The sequence below is a fragment of the Cyanistes caeruleus genome, chromosome 6, assembly GCF_971803275.1.
Source record: "Cyanistes caeruleus chromosome 6, bCyaCae1.hap1.1, whole genome shotgun sequence".
NCBI lineage: Eukaryota > Metazoa > Chordata > Aves > Passeriformes > Paridae > Cyanistes > Cyanistes caeruleus.
Window position 1 is genome coordinate 2,045,222 of NC_141706.1, and position 21,764 is coordinate 2,066,985.

The 21,764-nt window shown below is 36.6% G+C and overlaps 1 protein-coding gene across 1 annotated transcript in view; it reads right to left on the reverse strand.

Annotated features, from left to right (window-relative positions):
• Positions 1 to 21,764, reverse strand: part of SPON1 (spondin 1) — a 177,288-nt gene that overhangs the window by 121,031 nt on the left and 34,493 nt on the right. Inside the window, exons 3-4 of the mRNA XM_023929157.2 lie at positions 20,433 to 20,566; positions 201 to 274 (exon numbers count right to left, since the gene is read on the reverse strand). Coding sequence (XP_023784925.1) covers positions 201 to 274; positions 20,433 to 20,566 — 208 coding nt within the window. The remainder of the gene's footprint in view (positions 1 to 200; positions 275 to 20,432; positions 20,567 to 21,764) is intronic.

The following is a 21,764-nucleotide window of genomic DNA, read 5'->3' on the forward strand; positions in this document are numbered from 1 at the left end:
TATCACATTTAGGGGCAGGCAAGGAAGATTTTATGAGATGGAGAATATGTGATAAGGAAAAACATAACTGAATGGAAGATCCCAAATCTGAACCTGCACGAAACTGTCCAAGACCTGCAAATTTTAGTTTGAGACAATGGGTTAAGAGAAAAATGCAAAACACAACGAGGAGGTCAGAAAGATGTTTTACTTTACCTTACCTTGTTCACAAATTTTTTTGGTGAGGGAGCCCTCATCTTGAAAATAAATTATGCGCTTTTGCACAATACTGGCTCTATAAAGGGGAGAAAAAAAGAAAGTTTGAAATGTTTATTTCTCAAAGAAAAAAATAAAATGGGTGATAAATGACTGCCTAAGACATGGTTACACTTCTCTGTGCTGACAATATAATATGGGATTACACATAAGGTATTTTTATTTCAACTTGTAATTTAATTTCATCCCATTTTACAGAAACCTGAGATATATTTACCTCTAGAGAAGCGGTCATAGGCATATGGTGAGGACCTGTGCTCTTGAAATGCATGACAGTCAACTGAGCATCCAATATTTCAGTCAAATCTTATATTAAAATACTGAAGTTGCATTCAATTTCAGTCAAAGAAAAAAAAACCCAGCAGAGCTGTAGTGAGCAGCTGTTCATAGGAAATTACACAGCATTCCAAAGAGATAAGTACTTCTGATATATGACAGCAACTCAAATATCACGCAAAACAGAAGTTAGAAAAAAAAAAAAAAAAGCTGGCATAAGGTAAAGTCTTTGAAAGCAATTCACAGGTTCCAAAAGACAAGCTGCTTTAACATTAATTAAATCTGGAATATTTTATTCAGGCTTGTAGTTCAAACAAAATGCAAATGTCTAAGCCTCGGTGCCTCAGTTCCTCAGCTGAGGGGGCTGGATATGTTTAGCGCCAAATGAACTTTAACCACCTTCTTTGGCCATTTTGTAACAATTTAATTCATGTGCAAACTTGATCTTCTTTCCATAAGGAAACAGAATTTGGTTGAATTGAAAGCCAATCTATGGCCAGAGCAGGCTTTGGGAGCTGGCACTCCTCCTTGTTTACCAGAACAAGTTCTTCCAGCAACATTTTGTACCATCACTTGTATTTAACACTCCCAACAGCAAGGGCCAGCTTCTTTTCTTAATTCACTATTAGTCAATTAATTATCTTAATCTTTCTAGAGCCATTCCTCACTCATGACAGCTGAGGTGAGAGGAAAAATGAGACTGCATGTGCTTGGATGTGCTGTAGCAGCCGTGAAACCTTCCTTTGACAACATCCCACCCATAAAATTATCAAAAATAAGATGCAATTCTCCTGTGCTGTCTTTGGCAAAGATGCAAAGGGAGGATGAGATGAGAGAGGGAGGAATCCTTCTTCTCACCTTACAAAGCACCAGGGAGAATAATTGGGTTTTGCAAACCTCTTAAAGCTCCATCAACCTGAAAAGGGTGCAAAAAACTCTTAATCTTTTCTGAGAAATCTTTTCCAGGGTTTCTAACAAGAAATAAAAGGGAAAAGAAATTTAACAAACATAACCAGCAGAGCTACTGCTAGGAAGAAAAAGAGCCCAATGGCCAATCTGTGATAGTGGCAGCTCCTTAATGTTTTCAGCCTTCAAACTGAAAGCCAAAGCCAAATTTAAAGACTTTTTGGATGCTACACCACGAGGAGACAGAAAGAAAGCAAAGCCATGCAGATACAAGAGAAACCTCTCTCACAGTGAGGAGAATCAAAGAGATCTAACCCTGGAATGGGCTGCCTGGACAGTTTGTGCAACATCCATCTCTGGAAATATCCAAAACTTGATCAGATCCATGCCTTGGCAAGCTGAGGGAACAACCAAACTGATGTTCAACACCTGCTTCGAGCAGGAGAATGGACTGGATGACTTCCAGAGGTCCCTCCCAATCTAAATTACTCTGTCATCTCAATCCAAACAAACCCAAAATCAGCTGTTGGATGAAGATCTCAGTTCTGCAGATAACAAAGGCATTAAGGGTATTTGAGAAGCAGCCACCAGTTCTTTTAGAAAAAAAAGAAAAAGAAAATAGAGAAAGATGGTTTGAAGCCTGAAGTGCACTTGTATTATTCTTTTTGCTGCAGTTAGCTTGTCACTGTAAAATGTCAAGGGAACAGTTCCCTTTTCTAATAACAAAAGCTTCACAGCTTTCTGAGTCATTGTCTCTTCAGCTGTGTTTGAAACTATATGGTGAGCCAACAATTTAAATGGGAGGTTTTGTACTGATTCCAAATGCACCAGGATGGGCACATTAGATGGTGCATAAATATCAAAAGCAGGCACAGAGCTCTGCAAACACTCAATCATAAATCATTTTAAAATATTAACTGTTTTAATAATCAGCTTCTAGACTGAACACAGACAAAAACATCTGCTCAGTGCATTTTCTAGCTTTTATAGCTACTTTTCTTCCCTTATTTGATTCATTTTTGGACATTATTTTTATTACTCTATAGAAGTTCTGACCTCTGGACTAAGGATTCTTTCTTTTGGCTTCGAGGCTTACAAAAAAACAGCTAAAAATGGAATGGCAAACTTCTAGAGAGAAGCAAGAAAGCTGTTAAGAGTTTACACAAGGTACACATCTGTTTAATTTACATAAATCCTCCCACCACTTCAAAGGTCCAGTGCAGTCTGAACTTCATGGGAAAGGAGCAATCCAATTGCTTTCCCTCCCATATTAATGTATATAAATGGATCTTCAATTTCTTGTTATTCTTGCTGACATTTTCCTCTCTGACTATCAGAAAATGATGGGTAAAGGCAAAAGGAATTAAATTTGACTCAAGAAAACCCTGTTTGTTTCCCATTTTCTTCAAGGCAAGGCTTCTGGATTTGTGCTAAAGCTTTTCCATCACCAAACTAAGGAGCAAGACCGTAAGGCACAGGCATTCCCACACCTGACAGCACCTGCTCTAAGAAGGAAAACCAACCAAATGGATTGTCCAAAAAGTGCCATTATTTCTGGTTTTTTTCAGTTGTCACATGAAAAGGAAAGAATATCTGAATATCTGGTTACTTGTGTCATATTTGCTTTGGCAGCACCACTTTGGAACGTGCCTGTCCTGGCTGGGTTTGGACAGGAGACACCTGAGGGCAGAGGGGAAAATCTGCCTGGAAAGAATTCCAGGGAAGGAGGAAGAATTCCATTCATGGGAATGAAACTGCAGCCCAGCTCCACAACAACTGCACCACCCTGCTGGGAAAAAGCTCTGCCAAACACACAAAAATTGCATTTGGGATATTAAGAAACAGGAAATGTCATAAACCATAAAAAAATTCAGGCCAGCCTTGGGAATGCTCCAGTTCATAACCAGAAAGAGTCAGTTTGGGGTTCTTTCTTTTTTCCTTTTCTTTTCTTTTTTTTTTTTCCATAGAAACAGCTTTAGATTGTTTCCCTCACTCCTTTAGTCAAATCCTAGCATGAAAAGAAATACTCTTTATTTTAAATTACCTCTGTGGGTGTAGTGATGTGACAAAAGTAAGGAAGAGGATTTGTAAGAATTGTTCCTATGACATTTTTTAAGCTTACATCAAAACCATTAAGCACAATATTAGAGTTACATTTGAATAAAACAGGTTTTGTCAGAACTGCTGAAGATACTCCAAGTTTTACTTGGATGTTGAGAAATAATAATAATCTACTGAGTTGCAGATAAGACATTTTTCCTGCTCTGCATTACCTGTGAGATAACCTTGTCTTGCCCTTCTAGCTATCAAAATTATTTTCTTTAATTATTCCATGCCTCACTGATTTAATTACAGTATGATAAGTTGTTCTCCCCACCCCCAGAAAGCTGCTGAGAACAATTAACAGCATGTTAATTTTGTTTTCTTTTTTGGGTTTGTTGGTTTTGTTTTTTGGAGAGAAGGAATTTCTAAATATACCATTTATTTTAACACTAGAAAAGGATGTGAAAACCATGAATTTACATCTGCTGTAATTTTGTTGATGCTACAGGGTTTTGTCATTTGAATGTATTATTTAGGATATTCTCATTTTATTTCCTTCTATGTTGTCTTAAATAAAAAAAACAACTCTGTTTTTGACAAGCACTTACAAGGTCAGGGAAAGCACAAACTCCCAGCAAAAAATTACTTCTTTTTCTAATATTTAAGAGACTTTTATTAAAAAGAAATCAAAATTCCTCTGGAGGCCTATACAACCCTTTAGCCAATCGATGTCCAACAATTCATACACTGTATATTTGTATATTTACATTTATTTGTATATTAATGGTATATTTGACAACCAAATTCTACAAAGTAATTTTCAGCTAGGACAAAAAATTTGGAGCAAACTGCTTCTTTCTTAATGCATAAAAAAATGATTATATTTTTATGCCTTAAAAAAGCATCTTTCATTGCCATTTTGTGTTGTTTGCTCATCAGTTTGCTTTTAAGTGTGTTGTTAACAAAGCTTAAACAAACCAGCCACACTTGGTGTTTGATGTTGGATAAAACACAGCAATATTAACATGAATTTTACCAGTTTTGCCATAATTCCACATTTACACCCCTGCATAGGATGAGAACCTTTCCTCCTGTGGATTAATCCCACCAAAAACAATAAAACATTCTCACTTCTAAAATCTTTGTGTGCAAACACACACACACAGCAGAGCATCCTTCTTCAGGTTGATTTTTAAAACATTTCACACGTGCTGTCAGAAAATGCAATTCAGAGAAACTCCACAGCAAGAGCAGAGCACTAAAACTTTTATTCCTAATTTGACCATCATATTCAATATATGAATATGATACAACAAAAAGCCCTGGGGGAAAGCACAGCTGTATCACACGCTGCTATCTTGTATTTTTCCTCAGAAAAATCTCTCTGTTCTTTGCTTGAATGGCCACAGGACATAAATATTAAATGAGAATCTTCAGGATAAAAAGTTGTGCTGACACGATAATTTCTGACAGGAGCGCTACACCTGTTACTTGTAAAAAAAAAACAAAAAAAAGCAAAGAAACTAAAAAAAAAGCAACATCACTTAAAGCCCATTGCTGTTCATGGGCTGTATCTTTACCAGGGATTTGGATAGTCCCCACTTTTTGCAGCAATCTCTTTGAATTTCAGAGCTAAGCATTATAAATCACACTGCAAAGGAAAGTCAGAGCAGGTTGGGTAGGACTGGGTGTTTGGAGGGAGGATTTATCTCCTTGTTCTAAGCAGTGTTTTTGTAGAGTAGATGGAAACAATCTGCCAAAGGGGGGATTCCAGGGGTTTTATTTCAGCTAGTGAGCCCAAAGTCCAATTTCCTGATAGCTGAGCTAACTTGTGTGCTAACAAATCCTAAAAACAAAATGAAAATTAAAGCAAAATCAAATAACCCTTATCAAGCTGCAATTTATTTCTGATTAAGGTCTCTGTATAACACTCACCCACCTGCTCAGGGAACTTAAATAATTAATTTGCTGTTCCAACCATGCCCCTTTGGCCAGCCTGTTTTATCTGGCATGGCAGGATGGGGAAGAAAACCAAACTACACAGGCAAAAGCCACAGCTCAAACCTTCAAATATGTTCCTGCACCTGTCCCCAGGTTCCCTACTTGACCTGAGGTCACTCTTATTATTTTTTATTATTTTTTATTATTTTTATTATTTTTATTATTTTTATATTATTATTATTATTGTTGTTGTTGTTCTATTATATATTATATATTATATATTATATATTATATATTATATATTATATATTATATGTTATATGTTATATATGTTATATGTTATATGTTATATGTTATATGTTAATGTTATATGTTATGTTATATGTTATATATGTTATATATGTTATATATTGTATATTATATGTTATATGTTATATATTATATATCATATATCATATATCATGTATCACATGTTATATATTTTTTTTTATTATTATTATTATTATTATTATTATTATTATTATTATTATTTTGCCATTATTGCACAGCCCATGGTAAAAGCATATTTTCCCATTTACAGCATTGCTTTTAATCTTTATATTCTCCCCATATTCCCCTCCCCACTTGAATCACCTTCTCACACTGCAGGTTGGTACAGTAAAAAAAGAACTACCAAGTTTTTTTATATATTAAAAATAAAAAACAAACCCAAAAGAATTAAAATCTAAGCATGACCATGAGCACCCAGTTAATGACACCAGAAAAAAAATCCCAAAACTTTAGAAAAATTGCTCTAAATGTTTAATATTTATAAGGGATGAAGTAAAAGAATTTGAAGATAAAAGAAAAAAATAACAGAGCTGTCATTCCTCTACTATTTTTTTTAAATTCTTGTTAACTAACAATATATTGAAATTATGTTTAAATGAGTAAATTATTTGTTTGTACAGAAAAAAAAAAATTATTTGTCAAAAGCAACATCCTAACAAAGTCAATCCATTCAGCAAATACTGATTAGTGGATAGTCAGCAGCAGGAATCTAGACTGGAATAAAGTATTTGATGTCTCCAAATCCTAAAAAAGTCTTCACTTCATTTGACAGGAGCCTGAAGGTGAACTCCACAATTAATGGAACAAATTAACACCCAGAGATAACTTAATTTAATATTAAAATGCTTAATGCTGCCTCTTCAAAAAGACCTTCCAGTTCTGAATGTATTTCCCCCAGGAAGTTTTGGATGCAGTGTCTTTAGCTCTTGAGGTTAAGGAGTGGAGCTGGAGCCATCAGAGGAGAATTGTCAGTTCTTCAGTGCAGCTGAGACACAGATTTGGTGTTTGATGTTGGATAAAACACAGCAATATTAACATGAATTTTACCAGTGTTGCCATAATTCCACATTTACACCCCTGCACAGGACGAGAACCTTTCCTCCTGTGGATTAATCCCACCAAAAACAATAAAACATTCTCACTTCTAAAATCTTTGTGTGCAAACACACACACACATCAGAGCATCCTTCTTCAGGTTGATTTTTAAAACATTTCACATGTGCTGTCAGAAAATGCAATTCAGAGAAACTCCACAGCAAGAGCAGAGCACTAAAACTTTTCTTTTTAATTTGAGCATCATGAATGAATGGGACTGCAGAGGCTGCTGAGCATTCAGCCACATCATGCCAGGGGAGGCTGGGTGTGGATGCTGAAGGGCAGGAGAGCAGAGAAAAAAAAGGAAATAAAGGACCAATACCAGCCTTGTTATTGGCAATTTTTCCACTCCCCTCATTCTCAAGGGGCGGAATTTTGGGAAGAAGGGAAAATTCAAATTGTACTTAAGAAATAGCTGTAAGACCACCCTGCTCATGCAGCAATTATCAAAGGAAGATGGAATTAATCCATGAAATTCTGCATTGTTAGGGCTGGTTTCAGCAAGCTTCTCTGCCTCCCCATTGTTTAACACCTGCCTGTGGCTAAGAGCAGAGTTAGAGCAGAGTTTCCAGCTCAGACAATCCTTCTGCTTGCCAAAATCGCTCACAGCAGGCATTTGTAGCAAATATTGTTGGCAGCCTTCTCTCCACGGGTTTTTGGAGAGTGCAATGTACCTGTACATCACTTTTGGAGTCTGAGATACAGAGTGTGTGCCCTTGTTCCTAATACTTAGTTCTAGGATTCAAAGAAACACTGAATTTCATGTAATATGAAATTCATGGGCGTGTTTTCATGGTGATACACGAGAACAAATGTTAGAGTTAGATAGGAAAAGTGTAAGTGTGTAGATTAGAAAGTTTCTTGAGTCACTGGGTGAATGGGTTGAGGTTTAGAGTTTAAGGTAGTTTAGAGAACAGAAGACAAGGTGGAGGATTTAGGGTGTTGTCTCTTGTCCTTCTTCTTTCTTCTTCATCTTCTTCTCCTGGAGGTTTTTGGGTAGCAATGAGTGATTGGATAGAAAATGCCACAGTGCAGCACTCAGGTGTTGGGTCATTGGGTCACCAAGAAAAATAATTGAGTTGGCATCTGTTAGCTGGGTAAATGGACATATAAAAGACCTTGAAGAGGATCTTTGTTATCCATTTTACCCTTTTCTATCATAGTGCACTCAGCTCCTTGTACCTTGTAATGCTGATAAGAGAAGAATAAACAACTGAGACCGAACAAGAGAAAACTGCCTCCCTCTCATCAATCTTCAGTTCAAAGGGAAAAAGAACCCAAATCTAAAAGTCCCTAATGAGACACATCAGGTCCTTTGGTCTTCCCACTTCAGGCCTAAAAATGCCAAAATCACACAACTTTCTGGTGCCTGCTGCCAGCACCAGCGGCACTGACTGCGCTTGGGCAACAGCAGGGCGAGCAAACGGTGGAGCAAGCATTGCTAAACTCGTGAAAATCAGAAAAATGCTCTCAGGGATAAAGAAATAGCAGTGTTGAAGGGTACAGATTAGAAAATGGATCAAAACTTGCCCAAGACACACACGGGAAGGGTGAGAACCAAGTCCAGGCATATCTCTGCTGCAGCAGTGGATTGCCACGCTGGGGGTGTGATTAACTTAAAATTATAAACATTAACCCCCCTCCCAAATCACTCAGGGGTAATGAAACTCCTTGCAAGATTGTGACTCCTTTTCAAGGTGATTTTAAGCATTTTCTGCACAACAACACACAGCAGCAGGGAGAGGAAAGAAACCCTACAGTCTGAAGGAGCTTTTTGCCTCGGTGGGGTTCCCAAAGTCTCCTTGATCCGGATAAAGGTCAGCATTTCACAGAGGAAGAGATTACAACCCTGCTTAGAGGAGCAGGGATTAAGCCAAAGATCCAGAGTCTGTATCTCCCTCAATCATCAGGACAAGGAGAGCACATGAATAAAGCTATTAAAGGAGCATTGTGAACAGTAGCAAGCAGTAATGACGGGGATTAGAATGATAAATCACCCTTTATATTGAGAAGCTGGGCATGGACTAGGAACTGGAATTCAGCCCTTCCACGTTTTATTTGGAACAAAAGTGCACTTAATGAGATTCTTAACTTCATTAGGAGCTCCAAGAGGGAGATGTTTTAATGTGGATAATTGAGATACAGCAAGTGTGATTAGAGATACAGGAGGGAATAGAGCTTTCCATTGTCCAGACTTGGAGAAGAGCCAGGGTGATCCCTCAGGGACCTGGATGGGACACAGGTGAATCCATCCTGGCTTTGAGGATTTGTCAAACTTGATTTGACAACCAAGCAGTGCCATCCAAACATTTCCAAATGTTGGCTTTGAAACCGAAGCAAGAAGGAAAACGAATTTCCTGATCTTCTAGAAATAAAATATAACTATGTGACTTTGATTATTATAGTGGGGAGCCATTTGTTCCTCCCCAAACATTCAAACTGAAAAAGAGACAGGGAAAACCTGCATGTTTTGAGAAGTAAAAATAAAAAATTACCAGGCACACTGGTGGGGAGGATGTTTTGAAAACCTCGACGTGCCCCACAGACTTGTGCTCCTGTCGGCTGACACTGCAGTGACACTTGACTGACCTTCTCCTGAAATCAATTACCAACTTCACTTTCACTTAATCAGAAGGGAATTGCAGCCTGAATTTCTTATGAGGTGTGAGTGGCCACTAGAAAACCAGGAAATTATAAGGACAGCACTTGGAACTTTATTCTCACTGAGCCAAGTTGCCTACTGAAAAAGACAATGCAGACAACACATATCCAAGTTCCTGTTAAATTTACCTCCTCTTCAGTTCAGCTTTATTTTACTTTATTTTACTTACTTGCCTGAACATATTTAGCATTTTGTGAGTAGAACTGTGTGGCAGAAATACAGATTACTATCATAAAAGCAGGAAAAATGATAAGTATTTGTGTTTCTTTGCCATACTGAAGACAATGTTTTGGCCATAATGAATTCAGAGAAATTAGATAAATGCCTTTCACTAATTTTTAGATGTCTAAATTAAACCTGATGAGCAAGAAAACTTCTTTATGAGCAATCATGAGATGGTGGTGCCTCAATGTGCACGTGGAACATGTTTTTTATAGGAGACATCTACTTCAGCCACCACTGCCAGGGTGAGAGAGCACAAATTTATTTCTCTGTATATAAAACTAGTAACTATTCCATTTTCAGAGAAATCTATGGCAAGAACCCATGTGACAGGTAATCTGTAAGACTTGAATGAGTTGGTTCAAATTGGGGTTATCACACTGCACACCCAGCAGTGAGAGAGCATCAAGCTCATTATCCCTGTAACGAGCAGAGCTGAGTCCCCCCCACAGACACAGGCCTTTAACCCAGCCCTTTCTGCAGCAAATCAAACCCAGAAACCATTAAAAAAATAAAAAATAAAAAAATCAAATGTGTTTTCTGGCGCATTGCAAGACTTCAAACTACATTCTGCTGGAGCAGTGAACTGATGGAGCAACAAATCCATTTCTTGGGGAAAGCAGGGCAAAAAGCGTTCAGGCTGCTGCTGTTCAGATAGCAGAGATACTTAATGCATGTCTAATGATGTAGAAAAGATGGAAAAAGTGGGCACCTAATTACTGCAAGGAACAGAAAGGAATGGCCCACCCAATTACTGGTTGAATTTAGTGTTTCAATCCTTTCACAATAGCCTTAAAATTGTCAAGCCAGGTAACGAGAAAGACGACAACAATCAATTCCACGGCCGGTTCACACAAAGAACAATTCCTTTTCTGGGTGCCTTTTCTGCCTTTCAGAATTTCTAAAGAACTGCAATAATATAAATAGCTGCTCCTGTAAGGAAACAAATCAGAATTGATTTTGTGGTGCTGCACATGAAGCGAAGAATGAAGATAAATACAGCGTTCAGGTTCTGAGACCCTTCCTGATGTTACAGGCCACACTTTGGGGTTTTGTTTGCAGAACACAGTCATGAAATACTGATTTTTGTGCTATGGGGAAGCGAGTGGCCAGCTGTGCTGATAGTAAAAAGGTTTTAAAATCATAGAAAATTTGGGGAGTTAGGAAGAAAGTTAGGCTTGGCAAGCCCTGGGGAAAGTGTTAAAAGTAGGCCCTGGGAAATGTTAGGCCTTGTGCTTGCTAAGATCATGTGAAACTGCACCTGTGGAGTCAGTATATGATAAATTATATAACTGTTAGATGTGATTAGATATAATTATTGTTTAAAGAATCATGAGGAACAATGTTGGGGGGGTTGAGGGGGATCACGAGAAATCCATGCTTGGGTAAAAACAATGTATACAATAGAACAATGTAAGTTTAATAATTAATATGTAAGTTGTATAATGATAGAGTATAAAATATCTTCAGATCAAGACCAAATTGGATCAGATTTGGGTTTGTGTACCCCTGACACCCAGAGCTCTTTAATAAATCACCTTCATATAATAATTCCATGATTATGTGTTCCTGGACACTAACAGAGCCACATTTATGGCTAACTTAGACTTTGTACCATCCAGGGATTGCCAATGTGATGTAGGATTGAGAATATTCACTGCTCATCTTCATTCTTTCATCTGGAGTTTTGGATAACGGAGGATCTTGCCAAAATCTTATAACAGCAGTTTTTTTAAAGCCTCAATCACTAGGCATAAACTGAACAAAATGATTTGTTACTAAAACTAAAAATTATCTGCATTACACTACTTATCTTTTTAATTACCTCCTTTCATCACTGCTGTACCAATTTGCCCTTCACATCCACTGATGTGCAATGAGAACACGTCACTACAGCAAGAAAAACTTATTTGGGCAGTGTTGGTTTCAATACAGAGACCAAAATCTCTTTATCTGTGACCTGTAGAAATAGTATGACATTTTGATTCATGAATAAAATCCATATTTTAAAAATGAATCACATTACATTAAAATAAAGCCTTTAGCTCCTGACACAAGACAAATCAATTCTTTAACATGAATTATCATGCACAACTTCAGGCAGTTATTAAAAAACCTATTTCAAACATTTAACTAAAAAAAAAGACACCACTTCTGATGCCACCAATAGTGACTCTCTGTATGTTTTGAAAGGAAATCAAATCATGACTATCATTATTATTGCAGCACTATTATTATTATTATTATTATTATTATTATTATTATTATTATTATTATTATTATTATTATTATTATTATTATTTTCTCTCTTTGTTTTCCCCCCACAAAATGACAATGGCCTTGAAGTCAAATTAAACATCTGTTTGCAAAATAAAGCAGAGTGCTACTGACAGCTGTTGCAGAATGGCAAATGTCCTCCAGCTGTCGGGCTCCTAAATTAACAATGATTTTCATTAAAAACAGCAAATTGCAGAGCTGATTTTTTTTTCCCCTCCATCCCACTATTTGAAATTTATAAAAATGCAGACTCTCCTAGAGACTCAGCCAGAAAGAAATCGTAGTTTGCTGTTTTATTTCCCCACTTGCAGGGAGCAAAAAGTCAGACAGAGTAAGATTGCAATGTAAGATGCTTCACAGAACTTCCCTCCTGACATGTCTTAAATCCTTTTTTTTGCATTTTCCTCTAGGATATGTAAATAGAATTAATAATTCATTGAGGATTTATCTTCCTCTGATGCAAATTTTGTCAATAAGGAAAACTCTTGAAAAAAACATTTTCTTGATCTTTCCTACATTTATTTAGATTTGTAAATACACAGGTGCAGGGAAAGTTTGATCATACCACACCCTATTATTATCCAGTAAAATATCAGCCAGAAAATGCAAAAAAGTCCCTTCTGACATCACTTTTTTGGTTTCCTAATTTATCTTCAAGTTTGGGATCAGAAAGGAGGAATGTTGGAAATCACTGATCCCCATTTTCTACTTCTCATGACTTTTTTGAAGTGCCAAGTTTGGCCACAAAATCATCCTTAGGGCAGCGTTGAGAACCTGGAAGGACCGAGGAACTCGGTGTGGATAAAGGTTAGGAAATAAAAATGAGAGTTTCAATTGAAAAAATTACAAGATGAAAAGATAAAAATGAACGACAAATGAAAATATGAAAAGATAAAAAAAAAGAAAAGATGAAAAGAAGAAACTATTAAAAAATTTTAAAATTTAAAAATGTAAAAATTTTAAAAATAAAAAATTTAAAAAATAAAAAATAAAAAATAAAAAATAGAAATTAAAAAATAAAAATATAAAATATATAAAAATTAAAAAATAATAATAAATAAAAATAAAAATAAAAATATTTAGAAATTAAAATGTAAAAAATGAAAAAAGAAAAATGAAAACATGAAAAAATGAGAAAATGAAAAGATAAAAAAATTAAAAATTAAAACGAAAATATAAAAATATAGAAAATATGAAAGAATTAAAAAAAATAAAATTAAAATATGAAAAAAAAAATAAATGAAAAAATGAAAAAATGAAAGTTTCAAATGTCCCATGTGGTTTTGTAAAATGCCAAGTCAGGATGCAGGTGAATTCCAACTGGTTTTCTGTGTTTGTGTCCACTGTTAACCTGGCTAATTAGTTTTTACTGAAGTATTTCCCCACAAAATCTGGAGAAAACACAAAGATGATCCAAAATGTGACTGATGTCAGTGTCTTGTCATAAAGCACGTGGAACTTTCCCAGTGCCTGAATTCCTACCCCACTGCACACCAATCCACAATCCTTTTTCACAAAACAGCTTCTTTTACAAAAATACAATTTTGAAAAAAAAAATAAATAAATCATATGGACCGATGAAATAATTGCACATGCCTTCAGGTTTCCACAAAATTTACCATAACACTGATTTTTACTTTTATTTTAATATGAAATTATTGTAGGCATTTTTGAGGTAGAGTGTAAAAAAGGTTTTAATTTTTTTTTTTTTTAATATAAAATATTATCTTTCATAACAAAACCACGACAACATTCTCCCTGCTGCTGGAGAAAGACCATCACCCTTTTCTTTACTCTGTTTTTCTCATTGTTTTCCTTTTGCTTTGCTCACCTCAAGGAATAAACCCATCCTTGAGGAGCAAAACCATTAAGCTGCTTTGCATCTCTACAAACAAAACACCACATGAATGAACCTAACTAGATTTTATGGGATTAATTTAATTATTGCACCATAAAATAGATTATCTAGAAGAACACAGAATTCTAAGAAAATCCCTTTATAACCCTTTCCAAATTCACATGCTCCCACTGTGAAGTGAAAGGAACAATATTAAACCTGTGAGAAAATGAAGATGGAATGGCTTTTGGGTTTAAATGTAGATGTGTCAGTGGATCCAGGGGGCTGCTAACATATATTGAGATAAAATATTTACGTTTTTACACCTAAATGTAGAGTAAATATAAATATAAATATAAATATAAATATAAATATAAATATAAATATAAATATAAATATAAATATAAATATAAATATAAATATAAATATAAATATAAATATAATAAAAACTAAAACTAAAACTAAATGTAAATGTAAATATAAATATAAATAATAAGAATGCAGGTTTCTCTTTCTTCCTAACACAAGTAAACTCTCTGTAGGTGTTTCACCTATGAAATAAAATATAGGGTTCTGAGTTAGTTTCATTGAACATTTTAAACTTTTGTCCTATTTGTTTAAAAAAAAACCAGATCAATTGCTGGATGAAGAAAATTTTAATTTATTTTTAAGGAAGCAGGACAGCAATACAAGTTTTTCTATCCTGCAGTGGTTTATAAAGAGTCACTGGCCTCTGGCTTCTCTTGAGAAAACAGAAAATTAAAAAATGAGTTGAGCTGTAGATAATATCCCAGTGCTGAAGGACAGGAATGGACCCAAATCTGCTCATTTCCAGTCTATGCCCCTGGACATTTAGAGCTGGGCACGTTTCTCTTACATCCCCTAAAAGTGAAGAATGGGGCAAAATGAAGGCACATCAAAAGGATCTCAGATGGAAAATTGCACATTTTCTGTCTTTCAGAGGTTGAATTTGTTCTCTGGACTGTTGGGATGTACAGAGACATCTTAATTGTGTAGAAATACCTCAAGTGTCTCTATAAAATATTCTATTGAAGCTATGGAATATTAAGCTATGCTGCTATTATCCCTACAAAAATGGAGTTTAGAAGATGCTGGGAGTTAACTGGAAGATAAAGATTTTGATTTTTTTAAAGAAATTTTACAGAAATTATAAAAATTTCTCTGCATGCAGAAGACTCATTGATTCCACTAGGAAAAAGAATAAAAGTTATTTATAACATTCAAACTGGTATCTTCTGTTGTCCCATAAACAGAGCTCTTGCTAGGCAAGGAGGGCAGGTTGATTTCTCTTTTTCCTTGGCTGTTATATTTACTGACAATGGAAAGCTGTCACTAAATGCTTTACTACAGTGCTCGATTACTCCACTATTAATATTCTAATTAACAGGTAAAACTGGTGTCATGCCTGATTCAAACCAGCAGGGTTTCTGTGTCTTTAGTTCTTACATTTGGAAAATTTAGAGGCACAATTTTATAGTGAATTTCTCATTGGCAGCTGGGTGAGAGTGTGTACTCCTGTGCTTCAAAAAAGTATCTCAAAAAATCCAGAAAAATTCTGTTTTTTGGGGTAAGTAGAGCCAAACAAATAAAAGGAAATGTTTTAGTGGTGAAAATGTCTGAGAGGAGTAAAGAACCTATTTAGAGAACATCATCACCTTAGTCAAGTAACCTGAATAAATTCAAACCATGTCCAACTTCTCTTCCCTGTGCCAGCTGATTGATACTGATGAGGGATTTAGGACAAGCATTAAAAGCAGCAAACTCATTTTTCAGCTGTAACTGTGCATAATTCTTTGTTCTTTATTGTTTTTCTAACTCTGTGATCATCCATCAGACGTTGTTTTTATATGACTGGCAAGAGTTTCAGGACTTCCACCCATGTAAAGCAGTCTGGAAACTGGAACTTCTTTCTGTTAGAGGCGAATTTATACAATATTGCTTTTGTGGGAGTCACAATTTTAGCAAGAGAGGTTAAGTCTGAAACACACTTTTGTTCTGAGCACCTCATTTTGGCATTCCTCATAAACAGTGTTAATTTCTTGGGCACGCATTAATCCACAAAGCTGTGAATTTTGGGATTTGTTATCCAGCTGCCACATGCTCTGTGACCCATAACTCATATATCCATCATGAGTTTGGAGAGATGTGGCTGCACACCAAGGCACCTTCAGGATGTGGATGTGGTTATGAACTCCTGAGGTTTTAGGATATTTGGTTCTTTAGTCTCTTCTACAGCTGATTTCAGCCCAGAGCAAACGCTCAGGGATTCCTCAGAGCAACAGGCCAAGTGACTGCATCAACAGGATGCTTGAAGTCACAAGAAATCAAAAGGAAAACATCCAAAAACTGGAGTTCATTCACCCTCAGAGCTTCAAAGCTCGAGAGGAAGAGGATGGTCAGAATCCACAAGGAGGTTGGAAACTGGATGTTTCACCCAAGGCCCATGAATTGAATTTAGAACTGAATTTATCCTCATAGACAGGACAGCTTTGCTCCAGCAGAACAACTATCTAAAATATTTTGCTTACACTAATACACACTAAACATGCCATAGCTTTTATTTAGATGGCTGCAATTCTTTAAAATTCCTCTGCTCTCTGATTATATGCAAGCAAGAGCCAGTGTAATTAAAATCATGATGATAATTCCATATTCAGGAAAACAAGAAGCCCCACACTTTTCCTCAAGAACTACAAAACATTTCCCTAGAGATGGCTCAGAACACATTTGCAGAAACAAAACAGCAGAGACACTGTGATGAACACACTGCATTTCTGCAAGTCCTAATGGTAATGAGCAGTATTTACAGATAGCAGATTTTAATTTGTTGGTTGTTTAAGCACGATATGCATAGCAGAAATAAATAACTTGACTGCAGGAACTTTGGCTACATTTACCATACAAGTCACATGAGTTGTCTGAGAACTCATTAGCTCAAGAGCCAATCACAAAAGCTGCATTTTCTCCTCTAAATGGTAAATTGAATATAACTTATCTGCATGTAGCCATCATTTACTGCATTTAACAATTAATCTCAGCCTGGGTGAAAAGTAGCAAATGCTAAAGGAGGAGAAGATAATTACCATCCCACAGAACTCCACTCCTCATGAGATCTACCCCAGCTGACAGATTTACTCAATTTGGATATTAACAAGATACTCCCTACCATGAAATTTTAATTTGTGACAAGCTGAGAACTTGAAAAATTTTTCTTTGCTCTTGTATTTCATAACAGAATTGCAAAGGATTTGCAGGAAACTTTTTGTTCTGTATTTCCCACCAATTCAGACCTGCTCAGCTCCACACTCAGCTGAGACACTGACTTGGGGAACACAACAAACAGCTGAATCTAGAAACCTGGGGCTCAAAGCAAGCTAAAAGAGGTGATTTTCCATCACTGCTAAGAAGCTTTCAATAAACATTTATTACCCTTTTTTTTTGGTCAATGGGAAAAATCACTATTTGAAATCCATGCTTTAGACTTTCCTTGTTTAACAAGATAAATTTCCATTACCTGGAGGGGTTTTTATAGAATTAAGCACAGTCTCTGAATATTAGCTGTCAGATTAAAATTAATCAATCAATCAATCAATCATGTGTACTGTTCTGCTTTTTATGAAAAGCAGAATATGCTACACCAAGCATGAAACTTTATATGTAGAAAAAAGGGTGTTTCTTAAAACAATTTTCACCCACTTCAACAAAATATTTAAACAGATTGACCAAGACAGGGTTCCAAACCCTGAAAATTTCTCTACTTCATTGTGATGATACAAACACCACCAGGATCGGTCGCTGCTCTATTGTCTGTGTAATTATTTTCTGTATAATTGCACACTGCAAAAATAAGAATAAACTTTCCTCAAGGAGGTTTTAACAGTGGGTTTTCAAAGATCCTAGAAAGCAAATGCATTCTGAGGAGATCAGAAACCTAACAGGTGAATTTTAAAGCAGAAATTTCTATCAGAATAGGAAGGAATGACCTGGACTTCCCATCTTGATGTGTGACACGTTGGAGTGGGATGGGTCCCAAGAAAAAAGGGAAGGAAAATAGGGAAAGAAAGGGTGAAAAGAGAACATGGAAACTGCAATGTGAGCATGGAAACTGCAATGTGAACATGGAAAACTGAACTGTGAATATGGAAACTGCAATGTGAGCATGGAAACTGCATTGTGAACATGGAAACTGCAATGTGAGCATGGAAAACTGAACTGTGAATATGGAAACTGCAATGTGAACATGGAAAAACTGCACTGTGAGCATGGAAACTGCAATGTGAGCATGGAAACTGCATTGTGAACATGGAAAAACTGCACTGTGAGCATGGAAACTGCAATGTGAGCATGGAAAAACCTGTGAACATGGAAACTGCAATGTGAGCATGGAAACTGCATTGTGAACAGGGAAACTGCACTGTGAACAGGGAAACTGCACTGTGAGCACATGAGTTGTCTGAGAACTCATTAGCTCAAGAGCCAATCACAAAAGCTGCATTTTCTCCTCTAAATGGTAAATTGAATATAACTTATCTGCATGTAGCCATCATTTACTGCATTTAACAATTAATCTCAGCCTGGGTGAAAAATGCTAAAGGAGGAACCTGCCCGTCCAAGGTGCTTTTTTCTTTTCCCAAATGAGTTATGAGAGCTGGTGGCAGTCAGCTAATCCAGCTCTTTATTGGCACTTCAGTGTTTTTTGGCACTACTGACGCACACCCAGCAGCCTGAGAAGGTTGTGGTTCACTCTGCACACTCTTTGAGGCAGTGGCAATTTCATACTTTCATGTGCAGAACATCAGAACTGCTGTTCTGACTGTTCCATTTTGTGAGAGCTGCAAGGATTTGAGTACTTCACAGAAAAAAAATCAATGTGGAACATCCAGCATGACCTGACCAGCAGCGAGGAGAGAGAAGAAACACTTATCAAGATCCTGCAGTTGGTGGTACTTTACTGCACTCCTTCTCTGAAAAGTTCCAGCAGGTCCCTGAACCAACTTCAGCCACAGATGTTTCAGTTTCAGTGAGAAAAATATAGACCTTAGTGGCTTTGCTTTTTTTTTGTTGGTTTTTTTTTGTTGTTGTTTTTTTGTTTTGTTTTGTTTTTTGTAATGGCAATTTTATTTAGGACATTAATGAAAAATAAAATAAATCCATCAGCTTGTGTTGTTGAATAAATTAAAGTTTAAATCTTGTCTCTTTAAAAAAGCCATATGAAGCATCATCACCTTATTACTGATTTACTTGAATAGCAATTGCCTCAAGCAATATTGGTTGTGCAGCTAAGAGGGGGTCAGTCCTGGGGGGAAGACCAAGGAGCTTTGCTGATAAAAAGCTCAGCAGCACCCAAGGAATCTTCTGGATTGCCAAAGGAACTCTCAAAAAATTCCATCCACAAACATAACACAACTTGGGTTTTATTGCAGCCTGATGTGCACTTGTCTGAGTGTGCTGTGAAGACTGTGAGTGTGTTCTTGGGCTGCTTCAGTGCACATTAAACCAGGGGATTCTTAAAATGATCCTGCTGAAACCGAGAAGCAGCCAGTAGAATCACACTGAGGATGGTTTGAGACTGCTCCACAGGCAGAGCTGAGTCCAAACAACCCTCAGAGATGTGGAAGAGGAGATTGTCTGTCTCCTGGCCATCAGCAGGAGGAGAAGTGAAGCACAGGGTGAAAGGAAAGCAGCCACAGGCCAGTTTTGCTGGTGGCAATTCCACAGCCTGTCCAGAAACCAATTTCTATTCTAATAAAATATTTTTCTGAATTGGTCTGAACTACCCTCAGCACCGCCCTGGTGACAGCCCTTCCTCAAGAGCCTAAAGCCACTTTCCCCAGCACTGAAAAGCCTGTCTGAAATACTTTGGTCTGCTGCAGGGCACATCTCAGCAATTTTTAAGGCTTCTCCCAGGCATGGATTCAAAGCAGGAAAAAAAGCCCCAAATGTCCATGAATATTTGACCAATCTGTCCAATTAAATACAGCAAACAAAGTCTTAAGAGACAAGAAACATTTCTCTGGCACTTTTTAGTTCTGCAGACCAATGAGTGACTCTAAAACCAAAGTGAACATATATAGAGTTATCTTTATTTACTGCTTGAAAAGCATGATTCCACCTGAGAGTGTGCAATAACAGTAAAACATCAGTAAATGATCACTAGGTGTAAAATGAAAGCATTCCCCTCTAAACAAATGGATCTTGTTTTTCTCATAAAGGTCCATTTAAACAATCATGACTTTGCAGAACACTCCTAAAATCCATCTCAACTAACAGCATGTTTTTTTACTCACCAGAGGGATGCAATTTTGGTCTTGAAAATTATTTTTTTTATTTATTTTCTTTATGTGAAACTTAAGGCTTACAAGTTCAGGTTGCTGACTCAATGGTTATTGAAGTCTTGGAGTTCCTTTTTAATATTTAGTCTTTAAATTGCTAACATTTCACCATGCAGGTAGAACTAAACTTGGTCAAATGTGTCCAAGGAGAAAAGAGAATTAAGAATTCTATTGGTTCCAATAAATATTCGATTTATTAACTGAATTTTACTTCAATATGCCATAAAATACTTACTTCAGGATCACACAGCCTGTCCCAGCGGGAGGAGCTGTCCAGAACACCTGGATTCGTGTTCTCCTCCGAGGTGTGCTCTCCGTCACAGCCACAGGACAGTTGCTCATGAACTGGGTTTCCTCTTCATCTATGATCTAGGGAAACGTAAAGAGAAAAATGGGAAAAGATAAGGATGTGCACAGCCAACATCTTTCATTTTGTCTTTTCTTTGGGTGGAATATTCACCATTCTCTCTGCTTAGCTCAGCACTACTCCAGTGAATTTCCTCAGAACATGCAGACTCAACTGAAGACCAAAAGCTCACAAAATAAAGACAGGAGAATAATTCAGTTCCAGCTAAAGAGAATTCAGACTTTCCAGAGCATGGCTGCAAATATCCATCCTTTTTTGTGGATGCTGATTACTGGAGCTTCCTGTAAATATTCATGAACTGAAAATAATAAAATATTCATCATTTCAGATGATTGGGAATCCATTATTTAATCCAAACTGCAGATATTTTTGTTTTCTTGATTGACTGATGGTTAACAGAGAAGTTCAAATGGTACAAGTCAAAAGCCAGAGAGGCAGATTTGGAGCTGGTGTTCCAAGGATTTTACTCAAAGGTGTCGTGTCAAAACAGCTTTCTCACTGCATATGTGTTTCATGGATTGTACTTTAAGCCTTCTGTTCATCAGATCTCAAAGAAATTTCATCAGAAACTGTTGAGTTTTATCTGGAAACAGGCAATGCTCTGAAATTGCAAAATTTCTCTTCAAAATGCTCCCTGGTCCTGTTTCATTTGATGGAGCCACAATTCACACAGCATTGGGTCAACATTCAGGCAATGAATTACAAACCTTACCATTTTGAGGAAAAAAAAGCTTTTTATATAAAAAGTTATACATAAATTTATCAATTTATAGCAAGATTCAGCTCTGGAGGGGCTTCTTCAGAATCCTGGTTCTGACAACACACACACACAAACGTACACTTCTACCAATTAAAACTATAAAAAAAACCCCAAAATCTTCTGGCAGTAAAGATAAGATTAAACAAGTATTTTGACAAAAAAAAAAAAAAAGCTCCTTTGCATTCTAAAATAAGAGAGGCAATATCTTTAATTGGAGCAGCTCCTCTTTAGTGAGCAGCCACCCTCGTTATCTCACTCAAGGATACCGCCAGCATTCCCAAACATTTTTAGCCAAGCCAACAAACATTTCTGTATTTCCATGGCAGAATGAAGTGGCACTGGCCCAGAGGGGTGCTGAGAAATTCTCTTTAGCTGGTCAACAGGGCAGTGGCTAATGGGTTTTAAATTTGAAGCCGTTAATACGCTTTAAGTTTTTTTTA